This window comes from Engystomops pustulosus, chromosome 6, assembly GCF_040894005.1.
Source record: "Engystomops pustulosus chromosome 6, aEngPut4.maternal, whole genome shotgun sequence".
NCBI classification, from domain to species: Eukaryota; Metazoa; Chordata; class Amphibia; order Anura; family Leptodactylidae; genus Engystomops; species Engystomops pustulosus.
The window spans coordinates 75,992,994-76,020,774 of NC_092416.1; the positions used below are offsets into that span (position 1 = coordinate 75,992,994).

General features: G+C 46.5%; 1 protein-coding gene across 1 annotated transcript in view; it reads left to right on the forward strand.

Moving 5' to 3' along the window:
* Positions 1-27,781, forward strand: part of JHY (junctional cadherin complex regulator) — a 46,195-nt gene that overhangs the window by 15,259 nt on the left and 3,155 nt on the right. The window contains exons 4-5 of the mRNA XM_072156643.1: positions 3,108-3,514; positions 4,978-5,206. Coding sequence (XP_072012744.1) covers positions 3,108-3,514; positions 4,978-5,206 — 636 coding nt within the window. The remainder of the gene's footprint in view (positions 1-3,107; positions 3,515-4,977; positions 5,207-27,781) is intronic.

The window sequence follows — 27,781 nt, forward strand, 5'->3', positions numbered from 1 at the left end:
CCATGTATGGCTGTATACTGTGGCTGTATCTCCATGTATGGCTGTGTACTGCAGATGTATCTCCATGTATGGATGTGTACTGCAGCTATATCTCCATGAATGGTGGTGTACTGTTGCTGTAGCTCCATGTATGGCTGTGTAATGTGGCTGTAGCTCCATGTATGGCTGTGTACTATGGCTGTATCTCCATGTATGGCTGTGTACTGTGGCTGTGGCTCCATGTATGGCTGTGTACTAAGGCTTCAGCTCCATGTATAACTGTGTACTGAGGCTGTAGTTCCATGTATGGCTGTAGCTCCATGTATAACTGTGTACTGAGGCTGTGGCTCCATGTGTGTCTGTGTTCTGAGTCTGTAGCTCTATGTATGGCTGTGTACTGATCTAGACCACCATCTGACTAGATCTAGATCTAGCTACAATTCTCTCTATATTTTGCAACACAAAAACGTAAGGTTCTTCACTTCATCAATATATAGTACAGAAGCCAATGTAGTCACAGTACCCTACAGTTTCCAAAACACAACAGTATTAGTGCCCCAACAGTAGCATATAATCACAGTGCCCCCACAGTAGCCTATAGTCACAGTGCCTCCAATAAACAATAGTTATAGTACCCTGTGAGACACTGAAGGGGTTAACTGTGGATGGGCGGTATGTTTCCCCTAGGTTTTGCTATTACGCAAGGCCTTAGTGCTGAGGTGTGTTGTCCAGCACCTTGGACACAGGTGATGGGAGCAGCCTAATCAGTCTCCATAAAGTGGCTGAGCAGAGCTCAGAATGTTGTCTCTCTCTGGAAGGAGGCTGGAGAGCACACAGCCCTGACCTCTGTGCCTGGAGCAGCCAAGTGATTTTGTATAGTGGTGAGTTAGTGGAATACGTGTATAGTTAGCACCCTGACGGGTAGGATTTTTGTTTATTTAATGCCTGAGTGTGAAGGCTGTTTTATTTTGTACCTGCTGCAATAAACACAGGCTAGACCTGTTTTGGACTGTATCTTGGTGTCACTGTCTTGTACTGCATCCCAGCACCCCGCTACCACGGTCTCTACTGGGCCAAATCTCACACAAAACCCCCACAGTAGCCAATGGTCACAGTGTCTGCAGTAGCCAACATTCATAGTGTCCCACAGTAACTAATATAATCACAGTGCACCGGAGTAACAAATAATCACAGTGACCCCTTTTAGAAAATATTCACACTGCCTGTCCCCTGTTGCCAATAGTCACAATGCCTGCTCCCCTTTTAGCAAATAGTCACAGGCTTCTGTCCTATGAGGCCACTATGGGCCACTCTCAGTAGATTTTTATGATGACAGGTTCCCATTACGTTTCCTTTATTCTGGGAATGCATCCCTACCTGAAAGGACTGAGGAGTACATGGGGGATAAAGGGAAATGGCTGCTCTAAACAGCTTTCTAGCTTGGTGCTCAGGTTGTCACTTTTCTGCATTAAACAGAATTTCTAATAAATGCTCTTCACAGTAACTATTTTCCAAGAACAAGCACATGCCATCTAATCATCCATCCAATATTTCCAAAGTCATTTACAATCTTTATAATAAATATTTGATAAAGTGAACCCGACTCTGTTAATCCAGAGTTCTTTCAACAAGCTGACGCCCGATATTACCATTCCATATCTTTAGTTTTAAAATAAATTTATGCATTAGTTTACCGAGTGCTGAGATTACCCAAATTCCGCAAAAGCATAATTGTTTCTTTCCCTCTACTGTTTTCAGATGTTAAGTGCATTTGTGGGTTTGTTTTTTAGGCTCCTAATATTCTCCATAATATGAACTTTTTAGTGTTTTCCTATTGTCTAAGAACCTTATGTTTCTTTGAGAGAGAGAACGACAAGTAGACAAGCAATCTCACTCAGCCGTACTCAATGCGACTTGCTTTCCTACCTACAACATCACTTCAAAGGCAGGAACATAATGTACAATTTTTTAATGGCCCTAGACCAAGGCACTCAGACTCTATGTGCACTAAGGCTTGGCTCAGTATAAACACCTCATCAAGATTGTCTGCGCTTCTACAATAGTAGCCAAATGCAATTCGAGAAGCACAAGTCTTTGATGTCCCAGCTCCTAAGGCCGTTTCCTAGTCTGGGATAATGACATGACATGATTGCGGTCTTTGTTGTACCTTTTCTGTAGAGAAGCAATTATGGGCCTCAATTTAACAGAATAGACATTACACAGCTTATGATGCTCAAAATGCAATTTCATTTGATCATTTTCTCAATTTGATTGGTATTAATAGAACAGTTCACAAACAGGCAAGCAGAGGTTGCGTCCTGTTCCTCTTTTCAAAGGGCTAATGCAGAAGTATGTATCATACTGGCCCAGTAAACTACATCTCTACTGATACAATGTGTCTTCCCAAACAACACAAGCTTGGAGAGACAATAGAACCAACCAAGGAAGGAGGGATTGGGGAGCATTTCTGTTACATAGACTACTTTGACCCACCACTTAATGGATAATATGTGTTAATTGTTTGTTTCCATGCTGAAGAACACCTTGAGTCATGATACCATGGAAAGAGCTAGTGGTGGTGACCACAGAAAGACAGAAGGAGATCGAACAATCCATCATATTTCCATTAATTAGACCTGTAATCCATATATGATTGTACTGTAGACTTTACAGAAGGTCAAGCTCCAAAACAATATATCAGGGTTTTCCCCCTGAATTGAATGCTGTCTGACCACTACTAATGGCTTAGAGCATTATACATTTTTATAATTTTGGATAGTTGGGCACAGTAATATTGGCCATATGTGGCTATCAGTATCTCTTATCTGTATACTAGATACAGTACTTCATATGTAGGTGAATACAGATGCATATCTGTATGAGGAGCAACCATAACAGTCATACCCAGGGTGTCGGGCTAGAGGAACTCAGAGAACCCTCTGTATGTAGATTTGGTGTCCAGGAGGTAAGTAAGACTTTTCATTGACTTAAGCCTTTGCTTAGAAGTAGCAGTACATTAATGTGGTGTTGCCAAACAAATAAGTCTATGAGCTATCTTCCGTCTAAATTGTATGTGCCTAGGCAATCCAAAAAAATTGTTGTATCATTTATTAGATTTTTTTTTCTAGCCTACTAAGAAGTCAGATATGCAACCCATAGAAGACTTGCCACATCTGCATGAAAAAGTGAGATTGCCTAAAACATTCATAGGGTCTGGATCATATAGCAGCCACATCCATGAAAAAAGACCAAACACGTTACATGTGACAGATCCTTTATCAGACATCAATGCATCACAATGGAATGAGATGGAGCTCTACTCTGGAGAGTATGACAAGCAATATCTGGCCATCCCTACTTATCAAGATAGATGTGGAGATTTGTTTGCTACCTATTCTACACAAGAAAATCTCAAGATCTACAATGAAGGGTTATATTACCCACATATCAGACCCTCAGACATGAGATATGGGCTTCATGTTATGGAGAAGATGGAAGGAGTACATGACCTAGAGGATAAGGATATGTACCCCAGGTAAGAAGAGGCATCATATATTACACTGGGCAAAATGTATATCATATCTAGTACAGAGACTGAAAGGGGTCTCAGCCTCACCCAGGCATTTAATGAGCAGAAACTGAGAATCCATGTGCTACGCTCAGCTCCTTTAGGCCTTGCACTAAACAAACACATTTGGGGAGATTTTTCAAAGATTACCCAAAATAGAACAGTGCAGTTACACTAGACAGTCTTATGTTGCGCTAGATTTATCTCTGTCTTATGCTGGACGATTAATCTGTCTAGTTGTATTTTGCACCTATTAATTGGTCTAGTTTACTTTTTCAAAGCCACATCCCATTTGTTGTACAAGTCCGAAAAAAAGTCTATAAGTCTTAGTAATTGTGGAGCAAGGTTTCTTGTGCAAATTTTGTCAGAATTGTGTCACATAAAATTTGATAAATCCCACTGTTTAAGGGAAATTTTTCTAAATAAATATTTGACTTGCTTCAGCCAGTTGGATTTCTGGTACACCAGCATATGATAATATCTTGGTACCCATGGCTTCAAAAGGCTATGCCTCCATATGTAGGTAGTGGAGCGGCTGCAAAGCATACATTTCTACTCCAGGTCCTATAGCTCTTGGCATTGAGATGGCGTTAAGCGGGAAATAATTATTTCAGGGCTTCTCTGCCAATTTTGTGGCATAGAAGCCCTGATAAATGTCTACTAAAGTTTCAAGATTACTGAATTGCTTTTAGTGAATAAAAACTTTCATGATATACTTCCTGTTATTTAACTAAAACTATCCTGCTACTTGAAAACATCCAAAGGTAATGATATAATAACTAGAAGTTTCTCCTGTAATGAGCCATACATTGATGAGTTCAATGTCAATGTTGATGTCAATGTCAATGTCATCAATGTATGGCTCATTACAGGAGAAACTTCTAGTTATTATATCATTGCCTTTGGATGTTTTCAAGTAGCAGGATAGTTTTAGTTAAGTAACAGGAAGCAGAGCTCTTGAAATTAAAAGAACCAAAACACAAGCCAAATGATTTCTTATAGTATAACTTTTTTATCCCGGTTATAAAAGGGTCTTATAACAATACTGCAGAAAGCCCAATATCATGCGCCCTTCAGAGTACCTGTGTCCTACTGTGTGATGCAGGGACTATTGATCCCTTCAGACAGCCGGGCACAAAGGGCTTTTACCATATGTGTATCACCAAAACTAAAAATCTCCAAAAACAATAAAATTAATTTTATTTGAGTTGTTAATGAGGTTAATGCTTTAATTTCGATTATTTCATGTTTTTTTACAACAGTTTTCTTGTACAGAGGCCCTGATAAATGCCCCATGTATGTCTTTTATAGCAAGGCCCTTTTCTTTTCTATATATGTACATGACGAAACCCAGCCCCCATGGTGAATTGATCTTCTAAATGAATTCCATTCCGTGATTGTTTTTTTTTAAATTTTTTTTTAATTTTCAGGTTGTCCAAAACTGATGCCTCAATCAATCCAGAACCTCATGAAATCACCTCTAACAACCCCAAATACATCTTCATACCTAACCACATTACTTCACAGGCCAATGTGCCAACATCAAAATCTGCAACATTGAGCAGTGACAATGAAGGCAGTCTCATCAATAAAAGCAGCAATGAGAGAACCAAATCCTGTCCTTCAGGAGTGAGGAAGATGACAGAAAAACAGCAGAAGGTAAAATCCTTAAAATATTTTAGAGCGAGTAAAACCCAGTGTATTAGGTTTAATAGCGGGTTTAAAAGTGAATATCCCAGGGGCTTTGATGTCATTACAAAAGAACAGATCTGCTAATCCATGCAATGGATTGGTTGTACTGTAGTAATACAATGAATTCATTGTTCTTAATAGATTACTGTCACTTTTCACAGCTTTGTGATGTCACACAACTTTCTGACTGTTATACTTTTGCTGTAAGTAAAGAAAAGCAAAAGCTTTTTTTTGTCCTCTTTTGGGTTCCTATCAACATTTGCCAATCTTATTTATTTTGCCAATTTTAAGGTACATTCACAAGAGGTATGTTACAGCCGCGCCAGGGGGAACATACAGCCATGCGCTAGAGAGGAGAAAGGATGAGCACTGCTCTCCCCTCTCCGTAAAAAACAGCGCATTTGGTGCTGTAACACAGCGAAATATAGGACATATCCTATATTTCGCTGTGCACGGTCACGGGGCAATAAGAAAGTGTGTGGTCATCGCAGAGTGACCAGGTGCCAGATATCAATGGGGACCGATATGCGGAGCAAATGCTGTTGCCGCATATAGGTCCCCATTTCGTTTGTGTGAATGAGCCCTGACTGTGATTATGGAAGAGGATCCTGTGCAGGTGACAGTAATGGGAAAGGGGGAAAAGGTTAAGATTAGAGATGAGCGAACATACTCGCCCGAGCTTGATGCTCGTTCGAGCATTAGCGTACTCGAAACTGCTCGTTGCTCAGACGAATACTTCGCCCGCTCGAGAAAATGGCAGCTCCCGCCGTTTTGCTTTTTGGCGGCCAGAAACAGAGCCAATCACAAGCCAGGAGACTCTGCACTCCACCCAGCATGACGTGGTACCCTTACACGTCGATAGCAGTGGTTGGCTGGCCAGATCAGGTGACCCTGGGATAGACTAGCCGCTGCCCGCGCTGCTCGGATCATTCTGTGTCTGGATGCCGCTAGGGAGAGAGCTGCTGCTGGTCAGGGACAGCGTTAGGGTGCTAGTAGATTACTGTTAGGCAGGAGTGATTCAACAAGAACCCAACAGCCCTTCTTAGGGCTACAATAACGTTATACTTTTTTTTTTTTTGTTTGCTTGTGGCTGGGCTTGCTGGCACTAGTAGTGCAGCTAGTACCATATTGTGAGGAATTTGCAGGGGGACTTGCTACCGTTGTGTTTAGCTCTTAGTGACACACATATCCACCTCAAACACCAAAGTGGGAAAATTTATTAGGGGTTGGATTTCAATTAGGCACAGTCTGCCATTTCCTTTTTATTTTACGTTTATTTTTTCATAACTCAGCATCATCTCATCAGTGTGCTTTCATACTTGGCTAGAAAATAGCCAAAGGAGAATCCAAACGGCTTACTTACGCCTACAATAGCGTTATATATATTTTATTTCTGGTTGATCTGCTGGTGGCTGTCCTTGCTGCAGTGCATATACTAGCCAATTGTGAGGAATTTGGAGTGAGACTTGCGACCGCTGTGTTTAGCGCTTAGTGACGCACATATCCATCGCAAAGACCGAAGTGGGAAAATTTATTAGGGGTTGGATTTCAATTAGGCACAGTCTGCCAGTTTCTTTTTATTTTACGTTTATTTTTTCATAACTCAGCGTCATCTCATCAGTGTGCTTTCATACTTGCCTAGAAAATAGCCATAGCAATAGGATAGCATTGTTTGGTTTTAAAAACTAAAAAACACAAAAAAAAACTAAAAAACACAAAAAAACACAAAAAAAAGTTAAAAAAAAATTAAAGTTATATAACTTTCATTTTCAAAATGTTTAACCCGAGGGCTAGGGGTAGAGGACGAGGACGAGGGCGGAGACGTGGGCGTCCATCTACTGCAGGGGTCAGAGGCCGTGGTCCTGGGTGGGGTGAGACACCACCTGCTGATGAGGGAGCAGGGGAACGCCGCAGAGCTACACTCCCTAGGTTCATCATGTCTGAAGTTACTGGGACTCGTGGTAGAGCACTGTTGAGGCCAGAACAGTGCGAACAGGTGATGTCGTGGATTGCCGACAATGCTTCGAGCAATTTGTCCACCAGTCAGTCTTCCATGCAGTCCACCCATGTCACCGAAATCGGCACTCCTCCAGCTCCTGCACCTCAGCCTCCTCCCCCCCAGTCTGCCCCCTCCCAGGAAAATTTGGCATTTGAACCGGCATACTCTGAGGAACTGTTTTCTGGACCCTTCCCACAGTCACAAACCACTTGTCCGGTTGCTGCTGAGCAATTTTCCGATGCCCAGGTTTTCCACCAGTCGCAGTCTGTGGGTGATGATGACCTTCTTGACGTAGTGGAAGAAGTGTGTAAAGAGGTGTCCGACGATGAGGAGACACGGTTGTCAGACAGTGGTGAAGTTGTTGTCAGGGCAGGAAGTCCGAGGGGGGAGCAGACTGAGGGATCGGAGGATGATGAGGTGACAGACCCAAGCTGGGTTGAGAGGCCGGGTGAACACAGTGCTTCTGAGACGGAGGAGAGTCCTATAGCAGAACAGGTTGGAAGAGGCAGTGGTGGGGCCAGACGGAGAGGCAGGGCCAGAGCAGGTGCATCAGCGCCAAATGTGTCACGTAGTGAAGCTCCCGTGGCGAGGGCTCCCGCGGCGAGGGCTAGATTTTCAGAAGTCTGGAGGTTCTTTAAGGAAACACCGGATGACCGACGGACTGTGGTGTGCAACCTTTGCCAAACCAGGATCAGCAGGGGTTCCACCACTACTAGCTTAACTACCACCAGTATGCGCAGGCATATGAATGCTAAACACCCGAATCAGTGGCACCAAGCCCGTTCACCTCCGGCCGTGCACACCACTGCTCCTTCCCCTGTGTCAGCTGATAGTCAGCCCCCTGCCCAGGACCCTGGCACAAAAACCCCATCGTCGCCTCCACGATCCTCCACAGCATCCACCAGCGTTCAGCTCTCCATACCCCAGACGCTGGAGAGGAAAAGAAAATATAGTGCAACCCACCCGCACGCCCAAGCCCTTAATGTCCACATCTCCAGATTGCTTAGCCTGGAGATGCTGCCCTATAGGCTAGTAGAGACCGAGGCCTTTCGCAACCTCATGGCGGCGGCCGCCCCTCGGTATTCGGTCCCCAGTCGCCACTACTTTTCCCGATGTGCCGTCCCAGCCCTGCACCAGCACGTGTCAGACAACATCATCCGTGCCCTGACCAACGCCGTTTCTGACAAGGTCCACCTGACCACGGACACGTGGACGAGTGCTGCCGGGCAGGGCCACTATATATCGCTGACGGCACATTGGGTTAACTTGGTGGAGGCTGGGACCGAGTCTGACCCTGGGGCTGGTCATATACTGCCGACGCCGAGGATTGCGGGGCCTACCTCGGTCCAGGTCTCAAAGGCCTACTATGCCTCCTCCTCCTCCCACCCCTCCTCCACCTCCTCCTCCGAACTACCATCCGTGGGCATGGCGCCATCAGTCGCTAGCTCTAGGCACAGCAGCAGTGCCGTCGCTAAGCGACAGCAGGCGGTGCTCAAACTGCTGAGCCTAGGCGATAAAAGGCACACCGCCCAAGAACTATTACAGGGCATCACGGCGCAGACTGATCTGTGGCTGGCACCGCTGAACCTGAAGCCAGGCATGGTTGTGTGTGACAACAGCCGTAACCTGGTGGCGGCTCTGCAACTCGGCAGACTGACACATGTGCCATGCCTGGCCCATGTGTTAAATCTGATAGTTCAGCGTTTCCTCAAGACATACCCCAATCTGTCAGATTTGCTCACGAAGGTGCGCCGCATCTGTGCGCATTTCAGGAAGTCCAGCACAGATGCTGCCACTCTCAGGGCAGCGCAGCGCCGCCTCCAACTGCCCGCTCACCGACTGTTGTGCGACGTGCCCACGAGGTGGAATTCAACATTAACCATGTTATCCAGAGTTTACCAGCAGCGCAGAGCGATTGTAGACTGCCAGATGTCAACTTCCACCAGAACTGGTAGTCAGGTCAGTCAGCTTCCTCAAGTCTACAATGAGGAGTGGACGTGGATGTCTGATATCTGTCAGGTGCTGAGTAACTTTGAGGAGTCAACACAGATGGTCAGTGGCGATGCCGCCATCATCAGCCTCACCATCCCGCTGCTTGGCCTGTTGAAAAACTCTCTGATCAGCATGAAGTCGGAAGCTTTGCGCTCGTCACAAGAGACGGGGGAAGAAGATTCCCTTGTTGATAGCCAAAGCACCCTCAGGTCTGTTTCTCAGCGCATATCGGAGGAGGTGGAGGAGGATGAGGAGGAAGAGGAGGAGAATGTTGGCGAGACACAAGAGGGGAGCATTGCTCAGACCTTCACTGTTCAGCGTGTATGGGCAGAAGAAGAGGAGTTGGAGGAGTTGGAGGAGGAGGAAATGGACAGTCAGACCAGTGAGGGGAGTGAATTCTTGCGCGTTGGGACTCTGGCGCATATGGCAGATTTCATGCTAGGCTGCCTATCCCGTGACCCTCGCGTTCAAAGAATTTATTCCAGCTCCGATTACTGGGTATTCACTCTCCTGGACCCACGGTACAAGCAAAATCTTTCCACTCTCATCCCTAGAGAGGAAAGGAGTGTGAGAATGCATGAATACCAGCAGGCCCTGGTGCACAAGCTGAAACAGTATTTCCCTTCTGACAGCGCTAGCGGCAGAGTGCGTATTTCTGCGGGACAAGTAGCGAGGGAGAGTAGGCGAGCAGGCAGCTTGTCCAGCACTGGCAAGGGTACGCTTTACAAGGCTTTTGCCAGCTTTATGTCACCCCAGCAAGACACTGTCACCTGTCCCCAGTCTCGGCAGAGTAGGGCTGATCTTTACAGAAAGATGGTGAGGGAGTATGTAGCTGACCATACCATCGTCCTAAATGATCACACAGCTCCCTACAACTACTGGGTTTCAAAGCTGGACATGTGGCACGAACTGGCGCTGTACGCCTTGGAGGTTCTTGCCTGCCCTGCCGCTAGCGTCTTGTCCGAGCGGGTTTTCAGTGCAGCTGGTGGCATCATCACCGATAAGCGTACACGCCTGTCGACTGACAGCGCTGACAGGCTGACGCTTATTAAGATGAATAAAGCCTGGATTTCTCATAATTTCCAATCTCCACCAGGTGAAGGAAGCTCAACCTGAATAATTTATGCACTCCTCCTCCTCCTCATTTTCCTCCTTCTCCTCCTCTTTGTACACTAAAGCAGAGGAAACTGGCTATTTTTTGACAGGGCCCACTGGCTCTAGCTATAGTACTTTATGCATTTAATTTTTCTGGAGGTCCACCTACCCAGTCCTCTGTTTTAAACAATTTTTGGGAGTGCCACATACAGGCACTCAATCTATTCAATTTTTCTGGAGGGCCACCTACCTGCTCCTCTGGTTTGAAAACTTTTTTGGACTGCCACATACAGGCACTCAATCTATTTCATTTTTCTGGAGGGCCACCTACCTGCTCCTCTGGTTTGAAAACTTTTTTGGACTGCCACATACAGGCACTCAATCTATTCCATTTTTCTGGAGAGCCACCTACCTGCTCCTCTGGTTTGAAAACTTTTTTGGACTGCCACATACAGGCACTATCCAAATTAAATTGTCTCCATAGCAGCCTCCACACGTTGTCTCCATTGCTACCTCCAAAAGTCGTCCATATAGCTGCCTCCATACATCGTCCCCTTATCAAACGAGGTGTGTCAGGCACAAATTTGGGTTGTTTTCATGGATTCCACATCAAAGTTGTTAACTTTGTCGCCACCCTGCTGTGTTATCCACAAAATATACTGGCAAACTTTTACCATTTAGGGATATTATTTCAGCGCTTCTTGCGCATCTGTTTACATTCCCCTCATCCGCCATATCCCAAACTTATAAGAACGCTACTACACTTAACTTGGTGCAGGCTGGGACCGAGTCTGACCCTGGGGCTGGTCATATACTGCCGACGCCGAGGATTGCGGGGCCTACCTCGGTCCAGGTCTCAAAGGCCTACTATACCTCCTCCTCCTCCCACCCCTCCTCCACCTCCTCCTCCTCCGAATTACCATCCGTGGCCATGGCGCCATCAGTCGGTAGCTCTAGGCACAGCAGCAGTGCCGTCGCTAAGCGACAGCAGGCGGTGCTCAAACTGCTGAGCCTAGGCGATAAAAGGCACACCGCCCAAGAGCTATTACAGGGCATTCCACATCAAACTTGTTAACTTTGTCGCCACCCTGCTGTGTAATCCCCAAAATATACTGGCAAACTTTTATCATTTAACGATATTATTTCAGCGCTTCTTGCGCATCTGTTTACATTCCCCTCACCCGCCATATCCCAAACTTATAAGAACGCTACTACACTTGATCTTATACAAAAGGTTCTTAGAAGTGCTGTTTGGGGAGTAGCCTAGAGACAGGGGCTTGGATTGGCGAAAGCTCGCCTGGCAGCGGAGCGCCAGCTCCATGCCAAGATCCAACTAACATAGTTTTAACTGCAGCACCTTTAATCTACTACTAGTTCACTGCCTCCATACATGGTCCCCTTATCAAACGAGCTGTGTCAGGCAGAATTTTGGGTTGTTTTCATGGCTTCCACATCAAACTTGTTAACTTTGTCGCCACCCTGCTGTGTAATCCACAAAATATACTGGCAAACTTTTATCATGTACCGATATTATTTGGTTCCTCTCTGCCACCCATTGGTTTGAAGCCTGAGTCCATTTAGGGTATGTCGCCATGACACTCTCTAGCCTGCTGCCGCTGCCTCTGCATGCCGTCCCCTATAGTGTCAGGGTCAATTATTGGATGTTTTAGATGCTATCTAGCTTCATTCTGTCACTCTGTCATGGCCATGCTGTTGCCCATAATTTTGGCATAATGGTGCATGCATGCTGCCCCTGCTGTTTCCTGTCCATTTCCGTGGTGTCTCCATCCTTTTCTGAGGTTCCCAGGTGTTTGGCCAAGCTTCCCTGTGCAGAGCCTTGGTCCCCTTGAAAAATGCTCGAGTCTCCCATTGACTTCAATGGGGCTTGTTATTCGAGACGAGCACTCGAGCATCGGGAAAAGTTCGTCTCGAATAACGAGTACCCGAGCATTTTAGTGCTCGCTAATCTCTAGTTAAGATACCCTCTTTATGGTCCTAATAACACCTTCAAAGACTGTCTTGATTGTATGTTTAACCTTGATTGCACCTTTATATAAGGTACAGACAGACGTACAATGCAGCTGTACGACAAGTCTTGCTATAGCACCACTCATCACCAACTCAACATTCAGTCATAAGCAGCTCATGAACCAATATAATGCAACACTCACTATAAACCTAAGTACACTTCACATAAACAACACCCACACTTACCTGCAACAACAGGGCAGCTTCGAGGCTGCAGTCGTGTCTCTTACAAATAGTAAAAATATATGATGAATTATATAGAATCAGAAGACACCACCGCAGAGATCTATGACATTTAGCAGTGGATTATAATATAGGGAGTTTGGGTGGTAGCCAAGACTTTTAGGACCCCTACTCAACCAAGCCACCCACAAAATTAAAATTTTGCATCCGCCATTCCCCAAGAAGCTTGATTCTGTACAATTCTGTACTTGTATGGGCTATAATATTCATACAACCCAGGGGCCATTGCAGCCTTGGGTGGGGCCTGAGTACCAAACTTGTTTTTGAAGCCCAGAAGTGAGTATCTGGTGTTTGCTATTTTTTCAATTACACTGAAACAAGGAAAGGAGTAGTAGAGGGGACCCAGAATAATGAGGCTGAGATTAGAGGGAGGGCCATAGGTTAATGGGGAGGAGGACACAATATAAAGTGAACCTGATGGGGGGCCCACTGGATAAGGGCACCACAATAAGGGTGTTTGAGCCTGTTACAATATAGGGAGTGAAGGTGGCATGATATGAGGGGCCACAAGATGAAGGAGGCAAACATGGTATGGGGAAATAAGAGGCCAGAACATGAGGAGAAGATAATATGTCAAAATATGAGGGGAAGAGGGGGCCACAATTAGAGGAGGAGATGAGGAGGCCACAATGTGGGTGGGAGAGGATGGCCACAATATGAGGGGTAGATCAAGGGGTTGCAGCATAAGGGTGTGATCTATAAGGGTGAGAGGTGAGCATCCACATTATGAAGGGGAAATGAGAGGGGCCACTATATGAGGGGGAGATGAGGGGGCCACGATATGAGGGGAAAATTAAGGGCCACAATGTGAGGAGCAGATGAAGGGACTCTATATGAGGAGGAAATGAGGGGCCATGATTTGAGGGCTACAATATGAGAGGCAGATTGGAGGGTACACAAGTTGAGGAGGAGATGAGAGGAGACACAATATGTGGAGGAAATGAGAAGGAACTGCAATATGTGGACGACATGAGGCACCACTGTATGAGGGGGAAATGAGGGAGGCCACAATATGATGGGGATGTTGAGGGGCCACAATATGAGTAGGAGATAAGTGGGGGGCCAGTATGAAGCAACAGGTGTTTTACACCATGGATCCATCATTAATATATAATTCAAAGTAGTACCCCCTCATTTAGTGGTGTCGTGGTTTCCTCTTCTGCCTTTGCTTCTACAGAGAGCAGAGCTATCTGTCTTTTTTGAGGTGATCAGGGCAGTGAAAGCACCACCCTAAGTGCTGAAGGCAGATGCAGGGCCCCCTCCACTTCTGAGCCTGGTACCCTGCGACTGGGATCGTTACGCTGCTACCCTGTTACCAGTCCCTGTCATGAGTCGGGAGTCATGTGACTGTTACAGCCAACCAGATCCTGAACTGTGACATTTTATAGTTTTAACTCTATTTTTTTAATTCTATAAAATATTATATATAATTCCTCATTTGGTAAACCAACTGTAGCTGGTTACACTTCCCCAGTAGGTTTGAGTCACAATTAAGCACAGAACATGGAGTAGTTAGGTATGTCTACGAAAAGAAGCTGGATTCTAATGCAGTGTAAAAATCCTCATGAAGTAACTGGGAATAGCTCTGTACCAGCTGCTTGAAAGGGAACTTGTCACCAGGGACCTCATTTTCACTAAAGACAGGTTGCAGAAGCCCTTTACACCAGCAGTGCACATTTGCCTTTCTGCCTTTTTTAAGCATTTGCATTACTATATAATTGTGTGTTATAACTTACCTTTCTCCCTGACAAAATCCTGGGGTAGTCACAGGGGCTGGACTTTGGTTTGGATGCAATATGTGGCCTGTCTGTGTCACTCACTCCTCAGAGCTTGGCCCCCACCTTTGTGCTCCTGTCTAGCTCCACCTCCTGCTTCTTCTCAGAGGTCACAGCCTGGTCAGCCTGACATCAGTGGGGGAGGGACAAGCTGTACAGGAGCACAAACATGGAGACAGCCTGCAGCTCAGACAGGTCACATGTTGTTTTATTAAATGCATGCAAACCAAAGTTCAGCCCCTGTTACTACCCCAGGATTTTGTCAGGATGCAAGAGTAAGTTATAACACACAATTATATAGTAATGCAAATGCTTAGAAAAGGCAGAGAGACATTTTTGCACTGCAGGTGTCATGGGCTTTTACAATCTGTTTTTAGTGAAAATGAGGTCCCTGGTGACAGGTTCCCTTTAAGTTTTGGAGTTAAAGCCTCCCTGTATGGGACAAGAAAGGGAACCATAGTACTGTATTGTGAGCGCCTCCCTCCCCACCTAGCTATCTGAAGCTATTCTTTACCATGCCATTCAGTTATCACCATAACACTATGCAGTTCAGATCTCATTTAAAAGCCCAGCTCCATACCTTCTACTTAATATCATTAAATAAGTGCAGGAACCCCATCAGGGGCATAATGATTGCGCTTGCAAGGTGTGAAACTGCGGCTAGACCTCAAGACTAAGGGCTTCCCCAACTGGACTGACCACACTGTGCAGAACTTCAAAAGATACTGGTGCTCTCTTTTGCTCTCATTAATGGCAGAAGTACAGAGCTCCATAAATTGAATAAACATTTTTAATTAGCCTCTCGCTAGATATTTGAAGATGTAATCTGCCGAAGACAAGATTCTTAAATATACTCATTATAACAAAATAACACTATGGGGCAGATTTACTTACACGGTCCATTCGCGATCCAGCGCTTTCTCTGCGCTGGATTCGGGTCCGGCCGGGATTCACTAAGGTAGTTCCTCCGCCGTCCACCAGGTGGCGCTGCTGCGCACTGGAATACACCGAGCCGGGCTGAGTGAAGGTAAGTGCAATTTTCGCGACACATTTTTTTTTTTTTTTAAATGCGGCGGTTTTTCCGAATCCGTCGGGTTTTCGTTCAGCCACGCCTCCCGATTTCCGTCGCGTGCATGCCGGCGCCGATGCGCCACAATCCGATCACGTGCGCCAAAATCCAGGGGCAATTCAGGGGAAATCGGCGCAAATCGGAAATATTCAGGTAACACGTCGGGAAAACGCGAATCGGACCTTAGTAAATGACCCCCATTATCTAAATTACTGTCATTTACAAAATTACAACATATCACAGATATAATTCCAACCTGTCTCTATCAGTCATGTTGTTTACAATTTTGTTTGCCCCAGGATATGACCATAAATCTTCTATGTTTGGATTTTTCTCATGAATAACTTGTCTTGTCTGCATGATGCAGTGCTCCCTGCCTCCTGCCTCTTCCGCCTGTATTACAAGAGAAGCAGTAGGGTCAGGGTGGTATAATAGAATATATCTGCCAAGCTGTAGTCTCCTCTTTTACACAAGACCCACCATTGTATATAGCCACATGGATGGCTAAAAGGCTAGAATCAGCCCTGGACCTGTGATAACATAATGATGAATGATGAGTCAGAGGTCTGCTCACAATTCTGTCTTCACTGTTTCAGGCTTCTATATTGACAGATATCAACCAGATGAGCTCAGAATGATGAACAGTAAACTCTGTTTTCAACATTTATTCTCCTTTCAGGAGAACATGGACAAAACAACACATTGGGGTACATTTACTAATAGTGAGGCAAACTGCACTAATGGTCAGAGTGCGCCAGATAATTGAAGAATGGTGCACTGTCTTTAATAATCTGGCGGACCCTGCACGCGGGAAACACACTTAACTTGGGTGCACCAGTTTTTTGCAATGTAAATTGTCACTGGAATGCCCCTTTAGTTGCAAGTTATTGGGGCAGATTTACTTACCCGGTCCATTCGCGATCCAGGGGTGCGTTCTCTGCGCTGGATTCGGGTCCGGCCAGGACTCACTAAGGTAGTTCCTCCGCCGTCCACCAGGTGGCGCTGCTGCGCTGAAGAGCATCGGAACGCACTGGAATACACCGAGCCGGGCTGAGTGAAGGTAAGTGCAATTTTCGTGACACATTTTTTTTAAAAAATGCGCTGGTTTTTCCAAATCCGTCGGGTTTTCGTTTGGCCACGCCTCCCAATTTCCGTCGCGTGCATGCTGGCGCCACAATCCGATCGCGTGTGCCAAAATCCCTGGGCAATTCAGGGGAAATCGGCTCAAATCGGAAATATTCGGGTAACACGTCGGGAAAGCGCGAATCGGGCCCTTAGTAAATGACCCCATTGTGTCGTAATTAACACAGTGCAGGGTCGACAAGAAACTGCCGTAAACACTTCATAAATACATCTGCAAGCAGTTTGCACATGAATTTATGTGCCACGTTCGATAGAGAGCTGGCGCAGCTAGTTTAATAACTCTGGACCATAATGTCCAAAATACTACTCATAGGTTACCATTACTTTTTAAAAATTATCTTTTCCATCAATATCCTATCCACATAATGGGGTTTATTTACTAAGGGTCCACACTTTTGTCGTATTTTCCAACGTTTTCGGGTTTTGCACGGTGGTGTTTAACAGGGGATTGTGTGGCTCACGATTGGATTTTGGCACAGCTGCAACAGCTTTCATGCGAAATTGGAGGGTGTGCCGTCCGACAATCCAACTGATTCCGACTGAGTGCGGGATTTAACATTCAAATTGTGTCGCAAGATCAAGCACATGCACCACGAAGAAGGTGAACTTCTTACGATCTTAGTGAATCACGGCACAGTGTATTATCGGCGGACAATGCATATTTGGTGAACAATGTGTCCCAATGTTCCCTCTAATGGCTAACAGTGGCGGGGCAAAAAATAAAACTATAATTTTTTATATTTCCCAAAATGGGAAAAAAAAACCCTTTGCCAGAAATACTAAAATTTATAGACAGTAATTTATATTTTTAATTTTTATATCTTTATATTTCACATACTATAGATTTGTCAGGATCAGTGGATCCTCTGGACCACCGCAGGAGATGGAACTAGCCGACACCTGGGACCGGAGCCCAAGCGGCACCTGGTTTTCACCAGAGCCCGCCGCAAAGCGGGTTGGACTTGCTGCGGCAGGATACTACCAGGTCGTTCCACAGGTGCAACCAGCCCGCGGTGGCACCCGAGGTCGAGGTACCTTAGCGGATGACGATCTTGTAGTCAGGTCCAGGCGGCAGAGGAGGAGGCAGAGATGCAACGTCAAGTCAAAGTCCGGGGTCAACAACGGGAGGTCCAGGCAGGTGGGAATGGGAACACAGGCACACGGAACACAGCAACACGGAGGAACTCGGGTAACACGGCAACACAGGACTCATGAGCGGGAACACACAGGAATACACGGGAATGCAGGAACACACAGGAACGCAGGAACACACAGGAACGCAGGAATAATCGCTTGGAAGTTTTCTCTTAGGCTATGAGGCACAAAGATCCGTCAAGGCTTACAGGAAGAGGCAGGCTTATGTAGAATTGGGCAATATGGCCAGCGCCAATTAATGGCTCGCTGGCCCTTTAAATTTCGAGAAGGTGCCGCGCGCGCCCTAGCAGTCGGGGATGAGCGCGCACAGTGGAGGGGAGCGAGCCAGGAGCCGGGACGGGTGAGATGCGCTGGTGGCGCACTGGCGGGGGCAGGGCAGCACGGGTGAGCCCGCGACCCGCGATGTGGGTCGCGGGACCACCTGTGACAGTACCCCCCTTCGGCCTCCCCCTCCTCCTAGGCTGGAGGAATCTCTGCAGAAGATTACAATCCAATATATTGTCCTCTGGCTCCCACGACCTTTCTTCAGGCCCGAACCCCCTTCAGTCAACCAAGAAGAACCGCTTCCCCCTCATTGTCTTCATGTCCAAGATCTCTTTTACCTCATAGGTGTTGGTGGAGTCCGCCACTGGAGTAGGAGGAGGATCTTGCTGGGAGAAGCGATTCAGGATGACAGACTTGAGCAGGGAGACATGAAAGGAGTTCGGGATGCGCATGGTTGGAGGAAGGCGCAGCTTATAGGCCACAGGGTTAATACGCTTCAGCACCTCAAATGGACCCACATAGCGACGACCAAGCTTGTAGCTGGGAATCTTCAACCGGACATATTTTGAAGACAGCCACACTTTATCCCCTGGAGAGAAGATGGGAGGAGATCTGCGTTTTTATCGGCCTGAGTCTTGGTGCGGGCAGCCGCCCGAAGCAGGGACTGACGAGTCTGTTCCCAAATAGCTTTAAGGTCCGCTACCAACTCCTCCACAGCAGGAACATCAGCAGACACGGAGAGAGGTAGGTGTGGACGTGGATGTCTTCCATCTAGAACAAAGAAAGGTGAGGCACCAGCAGACTCCGAATCCAGGGAGTTATATGAGAACTCTGCCCAAAGTAGCAAAGTGGACCAGTTGTCCTGACGGACAGAGAGAAAGTGACGCAGGTAACCAGCCCAAAGTCTGGTTAACTCTTTCAACCTGTGCATTAGACTGAGGATGGTGCGCAGAAGAGAAGTCCAGTTTTATCTGCAGTTGATTACACAGGGCTCGCCAGAAGCGGGAGACAAACTGGACCCCTCGGTCCGAGACGATGTGCAACGGAAGTCCATGTAGGCGAAAGATGTGAGTGAAGAACTGGCTGGCAAGGTGTGGAGCAGACGGCAGGCCTGGCAGAGGAACAAAATGAGACATTTTCGAAAAACGGTCGGTTACCACCCAGATAACAGTATTGCCAGATGATGGTGGCAGATCTGTAATAAAGTCCATAGCCATGTGAGACCACGGGCAGGTAGGGACGGGTAACGGCAACAGAAGACCAGCTGGTTTTTGTCGTGAGGGCTTATTACGAGCACAAGAGGTACAGGACCACACAAAATCCCGAACGTCCTTGACCAAGTCTTGCCGGGAGGTAATTTCCGGAGGTCCACCGGCGCTGCCAGCACAAGTCTCTCAGGAGGAACGATGTGTCTCGGGGCATAGTCCTCCCCAATAACATCCAAAGCATGAGACAAGGCGTCAGCCTTGATATTTTACTCGGCAGGACGAAGATATTTTACTCGGCGGGTTCAAATGCTGAGCCGACTGTAGGTACTGGAGGTTCTTGTGGTCTGTGTAAATGCTGACTGGAAATCTGGCTCCCTCCAACAGATAATGCCATTCCTCCAAGGCAAGCTTGATGGCCAGAAGCTCACGATCTCCAATAAAATAATTCCTCTCTGCGGGGGAGAAAGTTTTGGAGAAGAAGCCGCAGGACAGAGTTCGGCCTCTAGGCCCCTTCTGAGTAAGGACCGCTCCAGCTCCTACGGAGGAGGCATCAACCTCCACAAAAAATGGCTTCTCGGTATCAGGTCTGGTAAGGACAGATGCAGAAGAAAAAGCAGACTTTAGTCTCGTGAAGGCCTCCTCAGCCGCTGGGGGCAAGACACGAGAATTGACACCTTTTTTCGTTAGCGCCACCATAGGAGCTACCAGAGTCGAGAAGTGAGGAATGAATTGTCTATAATAATTTGCGAAGCCCAGGAATCTTTGAATAGCCCGCAGTCCCACTGGGCGTGGCCACTGAAGAACCGCAGATAACTTGTCAGGATCCATCTGCAAGCCTTTACGGAAATAATGTAGCCGAGGAATGGAAGGCTTTTTTGATGAAACAGGCACTTCTCCAGTTTGGCGTAGAGATGGTTGGCCCTGAGGCGGCTGAGCACTTGCCGTACATGGGAATGGTGGGACTCGAGGTCAGCAGAATACACGAGGATGTCATCCAGGTAAACCACAACACAGCTGTACAATAAGTCCCTGAAGATATTGTTGACAAACTCTTGGAAAACGGCTGGCGCATTACAGAGTCCGGAAGGCATAACTAAATATTCAAAATGCCCATCATGGGTGTTAAAGGCAGTCTTCCACTGGTCGCCCTTCCTGATGCGGATAAGATTGTAGGCCCCACGAAGATCCAACTTGGTAAAGACTCTCGCACCCCGTAGATGATCACACAGCTCCGTGATCAGCGGCAGAGGATAGCGATTCTTAACGGCGACTTGTTAAGACTGCGATAGTCAATACAGGAGCGAAGAGAGCCATATTTCTTGATGGCAAAAAAGAAGCCTAAGCCTGCCAGAGAGGAGGATTTGCGAATGGCTAAGGGAGAGAATCTGGCCACTGACCGAGGCAATGGACAATGGATTCTCAAGACGAACCACCGGGAAGTGATGCTGGGAGACCAGGGCAGCATCCACAAAGTTCGCGGTAGAGCCTGAATCCAGGAAGGCGGAAACTTGGATCTGGGTGCCAGTGCCAACGCTGAGGAGCACGGGGAGAGTCAAGCGTGGAGAAGCTTTATTCACACCTAGGGACGCTTCTCCCAAGAAGCCTAGGTGCTGATGTTTCCCGGACGTTGGGGACGGACAGTCCCGACAAAGTGCTCTGTGCTGGCACAATACATGCACAGGTTCTCCCGACGTCGCCTGGAACGCTCTTGTAGAGAAAGCCGGACTCGGTCCACTTGCATAGGTTCATCATCAGAAGATTCAACCAGGGGCTGAAGCGGCTTTTGGAATACAGGTGCCAGGCGAGGAAGACGTCTAACACGGCCTTGGGGGTACTCGAAGCGTAGTTCCTCAGCGCGCTCCTTAAACCTCACGTCAATTCGAGTGGCCAGGGTGATAAGACCACTCAGAGTTGACGGCAGGTCCCGCGCTGCCAACGCATCCTTGACCTGTGCAGAGAGTCCTTTCTTGAAGGTAGCGATGAGGGCCGCATCGTTCCAGGCAAGTTCGGAAGCCAGGGTGCGGTACTGAACTACGTACTCTCCCACAGATGAGTTGCCCTGGCACAGGTTCAATAATGCAGACTCCGCAGAGGAAGCTTGTGCCGGTTCCTCGAAGACTGACCGGAACTCTGCCAGAGAGGGTAGCGATAACCGGGTCATCCCTGTCCCAAAGAGGAGTAGCCCAGGCCAGGGCCTTCCCAGAAAGGAGGCTGAGGACAAATGTCACCTTGGACCGCTCTGTGGTAAATTGCGACAGCATGAGTTCTATGTGCAGGGAGCACTGGGTGATGAAGCCCCTGCACATCTTGGGATCCCCATCATACTTGCCAGGCAAAGAGAAACGTAGCCTGGGTTCAGCAGCAGGAAGATAAGCCAGGGTAGCAGGAGTGGCACCGGCCACCCCAGGAGACTGTTGCTGATGCTGGGTAGCTAGCAGCTGTTGCAGCATGGCGGTAACTTGCTCTAGTTGTTTCCACTGTGCGGCAATCTGCCGGGACTGGTGGATCACTATGGTAGCGAGGTCTGGAAGTGGGAGGCGGATCCTCGGCGGGATCCATGGCCGGATCTTACCGTCAGGATCAGTGGATCCTCTGGACCACCGCGGGAGAAGGATCTAGCTGACACATGGTACCGGAGCCCAAGCGGCACCTGGTTTTCACCAGAGCCCGCCGCAAAGCGGGTTGGACTTGCTGCGGCAGGATACCACCAGGTCGTTCCACAGGTGCAACCAGCCCACGGTGGCACCCGAGGTCGAGGTACCTTAGCGGATGACAATCTCGTAGTCAGGTCCAGGCGGCAGAGCAGACGGCAGAGATGCAACGTCAAATCCAAGTCCGGGGTCAGCAACGGGAGGTCCAGGCAGGTGGGAACGGGAACACAGGCACACGGAACACAGCAACACGGAGGAACTCGGGTAACACGGCAACACAGGACTCAGGAGCGGGAACACACAGGAATACACGGGAACGCAGGAACACACAGGAACGCAGGAATAATCGCTTGGAAGCTTTCTCTTATGCTATGAGGCACAAAGATCCGTCAAGGCTTACAGGAAGAGGCAGGCTTACGTAGAATTGGGCAATATGGCCAGCGCCGATTAATGGCGTGCTGGCCCTTTAAATTTGGAGAAGGTGCCGCGCGCGCCCTAGCAGTCAGGGATGAGCGCGCACAGCGGAGGGGAGCGAGCCAGGAGCCGAGATGCGCTGGCGGGGGTCACAGTGATATCACATGACCCTAGTGAAGAAATATGACATAAAAATATTTTCTCATAAAACTCTGGCTTAAAAATGGTTTCAGTAAAAAATAAAACAGAACTTTTTTGGTGCAGTGTTCCATGTGAGACATAAATAGGAGACATTACAGTAACTTGCTGCCGGGAGGCACATCTTTCCACACCAACATTATCGTTATTAACTCCTCGCCAGCCTGAGTAATGAGATGATAGCCCCATCATCTGCAGCATTGTGATCACACACTAAAGATTATAAGATAGAGCAGCAACCGTAAAACTACTAATACTCTGCAAATTATGTTATCATGGAGACTCTCACTTCCACTCAGACATTTGGAATTTGCTCTGTGTTGGGAAGAGGAACGTGCCAGAAAATGTGACAGATACAGGGTAGATGCAGAAAAGTATCAGGACAGGCGAGAGATTTGTGGATGATTATGTACTATGCTCTGGTTGTAAACTCTGGATGCAAACATTCGGCGAGATTCATCCAGACTTATTTCCCCCTTTGTGCCACCTCCACATCAAGTGGGCGTGACTAGTGGCAGATTGCCCCCATCAATGTGCACTCACTTTAGCTTTTCATGACTGAAGGTTCGAAGGTTATAACAATTCTACACCAGGCAGGACCTGGTGATGAATTCTACACCAGCACAAGATGCGTGCCGGAGCCTCCTGATGTATCTGGGAGGGGAAAACTTTCATCATATGTCAATGCATGATACGCCAGCATATGATAAATTGATGACTTATCAAACCTTCTGTGCCATCTTTTTCCTCTTTCCCACTTTCTCACCCCTCGTGTCACATTTTTGAAAAGTAGGAGTGGTGGGCCGGGGTACAGCATAGACTTGTGCTTGAAAATAAATAATAATAGGATTAATAAATATGCATGATACTTTGATATGATATTATGACATGTTCAGTTGCAAAGCTTCTTACATGCATTTAATGTTAGGTGGTGAGTAACAAGCTTTGATAGTAACAAGGTGCCTGCAGTTGTAGCCTCTGCTCTACTGTCTCTGTAATGGCCACTGGACAGGTCCCTTACAAACTTTGCACCCTGCTAACATCCTTAAGATGTAAGTGCGGTATGGCCAACCCAACCTTACATGAGTGGGTACTTCCTAAAGTTGCCTTTAATAACTTATCCATTGCCTTTAAGGATGTGTTTAAGCACTTAGTATGTATGCCACCTACTGGCTATATAGGGTAATACTCTGTCATTATATCTGCATGAGAAGGGAAAGCTTACACTGTTCAATGTTAGGGGATGTTTGATCTATGTCAATCCAATTCTGTCATAAGATCCCTAGTTGGATGTCCGCTCTCTCCGCCCCCAGGTTAACACCCTGTGGCTGGAAAGTTCCGGTTTAGCAGAGAGTTTGATTAGATTGATTTTGAGAGTCTCTTCTATAGGACACCCGGCCTGCAGAAAGCAAGCCTGAAGCAGCTGTCCTATCTGAGGGAGATTCAACCCTATTAGGCCTACTGCAGCTCCGATCTATAACAAAGCTGCCAAGGCAGCTCCTAACCTCTTCAGCCCAAAATTCGCTAAACTGGGCTCTGAGCATACTTTGCCAGATGTTACCCTACAAGCTACCTTGGACCTGGGCAGATTGGACTTCTACCTCAACCTGTTGCCATTGCTGTTAAGGATTCTAGAATTAAGGAAGCGTAAGTTCATGTTCTACATCTCTTGTGTAAGTCAAGGGCCTCCCCTCTACCACCAACCCGAGGATCCCTAACACACTCATACACTGGGAGTGCCCCAGGGAGAACTACATGCACCTCCTGCTTTACCTACCCTGCATGGACAAGGCCTGTTCCACTTAGACAAGTGACTCTTACCCAGTTAGGCCGCGCTCAAGCCAGCCACTCAGGTACCAGGGGAATCTAGCTGCCCTCACGCCCTAATGGCAGGACATTGCACTTGATATATACCATTTGGCTGACACTCAGAACAGCATTTAGGGGGAACTTTGCTTACATCTCCACCTTCGCTGCTGGAACACATCAGTGTGATCTCTAGGGAGGGGGCAAGGTCGACTGTGAAAAGGAGGACACGATGAGGACTTCTACCTGTGTTTAGCCTGTACTCTAGTTCCTGACCAACCTCCTAATGTGCATGACACAGGTAATTTGTAATGTGGAGGGTACAGGACAAATTATAGAGAATCTAGACCAAGTACACATCTCAACATTTGGTTCTGGTTATTCTATTCCAGCAAAAATCTAGTACAGAGCTGTGTGTTATTACGAGCCATGCACCTGTGTCTTTATCCACAGGACGTAAACCAAGAAGCTTCCTGTTGAATGACAGCAAGCAGAGATCTAGGGAATCTGTGAGGAATTGATATAGAAAGAGTATGAGGAAATGGTATAACTTTTATTTAAAGAGACAATCAAATTTTTTTTCCTGAAAGTGGAAAATGTCTGTAATAACAATCATCCCCTCCGGGCCTGAACCCAGGCATAGCACACAGCCAGGTGGAGAAGAGGGGAGCAGTGAGCGCTCCTACCCTCTCTAGAAGAGCTAGACAGCTGTGACCGCACTGTGACCGGGTGCCATAGACTATTATTGTGGCTGTGATCTGTGTTGGCCAGATCATGGCCACAGTTATGGTCGTGTGCATGGGACCTTAGATTGTTAGAGGAAATTAACCTCATGCATACTTACACCCTTGTGTGTGAAGAGCTGTTCTTCATTTAGATATTAATGGCTTGTTTTTTGTGAAAAAGGACTTATGCAAATTAGGTCCACTTCTGGCTCTGTTGGCTGCTAATTATTTACACCTTCTCTGCTGCCAGAAAGTCGGTGAAAGGAGGCGGAACCAGGAAGGCTTTTTGTGACATACACAGGAGCCCCTGAGGCTGAATATTTTTAAAGGTCCTTTTTCACTAAAAATAAGCCATTGTCATCCAAGAAGAACAGATCTTGTTGCAGAGGACCCACACCAGTGTGTAAGTATCTGTGGGTTATAACCACCTACAGTAATCCATATGGTTTATTTCCTTTGATTAGCAAAGATTTTATTTTTTTTATAATTACGGCCACAATTTTGGTTTCGGGGAAATTCCTAAATGGGTCATATAAATTTACTTCTGCACTTTTTCCAGTCCTGTAAATCAGGGTTTTTTTCCTAATCTCCTTGATGCTTCTGAAATGTGAGATGAATGCAGTTAATGTCTCTGTATAGCAATCACCCACACAGAAGCATCGCACCATGTCAGTCATGTTGGTTATTATGTGCACGTTTCTGTGTGTCTCTAGGCTTCACTTATCCTCCTGCAATATCCCACCTGGCCTTTGATGCAGCTATTGATTTGGTCTGTGGTCGAGGACCTTGTTCCAGGTTATAAATTGTTGCAGCCTTTCAATGGATTTCTTGTTGTGCTCAGTTGTGCGCCTTTCACACTCTCTGAAAAGGCGGCAGCGGAGAACAGGAGTGGCAATAATTAATAGAGAGCGATTATGTTACGAGCAGGAATATCTAGAGGACATGGCGGCAAAGCTGGCAAATATCCTCCACCCAGTGAGATAAAATGTCATTTTTCCAAGCAAAAAGCCATTGTAAAGCTAATGAGACCTCAGCGCTCCTCATATTAAATGATTAAAGAATTAATTTTTTCTTACGCTTTTTTTTAATAATCCTTGTTTCAGAATCCTTAAAGAATTACATTGAGAAATGATATTTATAAACATTTCCTATTTAAACACAACTCTATTGAAAATACTTCCTTAGCATGCAAATTCAGAATATTAAAATTATTTTATTTTACACTTTCTTGGAGCTTTATTATTGTATTGTATTGCTCTTGTATTGTAGTAATGTAATTTCTGGTGACAGATAGTTTTGTTTACTTTGGACTTTAACACAGTAACATTTCTCCTATTCGGTGTATATGAGAACTGAGAACCGTACTCCATTCCTACAATCCTGCAATTACAGTTTGAGCACAATACTATTCCTGTGCCTATCCTGCATATACACACACTATGGACACTTATGATGTTTACAGAGGAACATCACTAATATAATAATTCTTTATAATAATAATTCTTTATTTATATAGCAGCTACAGATTACAGAGTACCCAGAGGAAACCCACGCAAACACGAAGAGAACATACAAACTTTTTTTTTGCAGATGTTGACCTGAGTGGGACTTGAACCCAGGACCCCAGCGCTGCAAGGCAGAAGTGCTACCCGCTCTCTACTATTATCCTGCTCATATTTTTTTACCTTGGGGAGGAAATGGGGGCCCACCCTGGTAGCCTTTAAATTGGATTCATTAATATGTTAAAATGGCCATGCGGTGGTGACAGATGTCTCCACCTTGGGACTAAAGATTGGTGGCTATCACTTTAAAAGCTATTAAAGGAGTTTGCCCATAATAGAAAGTTCTCAATTTTTAACATCCTAGTGATGATTACACAATAACATCATTTTAACCCCCTTACTTTACAATATGAGTGTGGGCAGGGACTCTCTAAGCAGACACTTCATGATTCCTGTAGTGCTGTGAGATGATTATCTGGTTACATTATTTATTATCTACACGTAATTTAATTCTTATATTTGAACAGCGCACACAGATTATGCAGCACTACACAGACCTTGACAAATGGTTCCCTGTCCCCAACGGGGCTCACAATTTAATCAACCTACCTGTATGCTTTGGAGTGTGGGAGGAAACTGGAGGACCCGGCGGAAACCCACCCACGGAAAGAACATACAAACTCTTTGCAGATGTTGACCCTGGGTCTTGAACCCAGGTCCCCAGTGCTGCAAGGCTGTAATGCTAACCACTAATCCACCATGCTGCCCCACTTTTAATTACCTTCGAACTAGTATCTGACACAGAGGAAAAGAGATATGAGACAGATCAGAGATGAGATATCCATGAGATGTATATAACAAACAATGACACTCTACAGCTCTGCAACATCTGAGCTATAACAAACACTGTCAGCTCTGCTAACTCTGCTTTATCACACAAACAGTCAGCTCTGCTGTACCTCCTTCCCCTCATATACAGATCTTATCTTGCCTGTAGCTTGTAGAGTTAGTCTCCTCACGCTGCTGTATGCTGACAGGAACTGTGTGTGTGAGCTTGTCTTGGAATCCAAGGGAGGAGTGATACAGAGAGTGTGAGACAGGGGAACCTATTCATGAGAAATATCGAGGGACAACCAAAGGTAGCTAGAGGAATCCCTGGACAAAGCGATCAGAGCCCCAAAACACCCATATAAGTTTTAGTAAGTTAGTTAGGTAGTTAGTTGAAGTATAAGATATGACACAAACGGCAGACTGGAGAATGGATATGATCAGCCC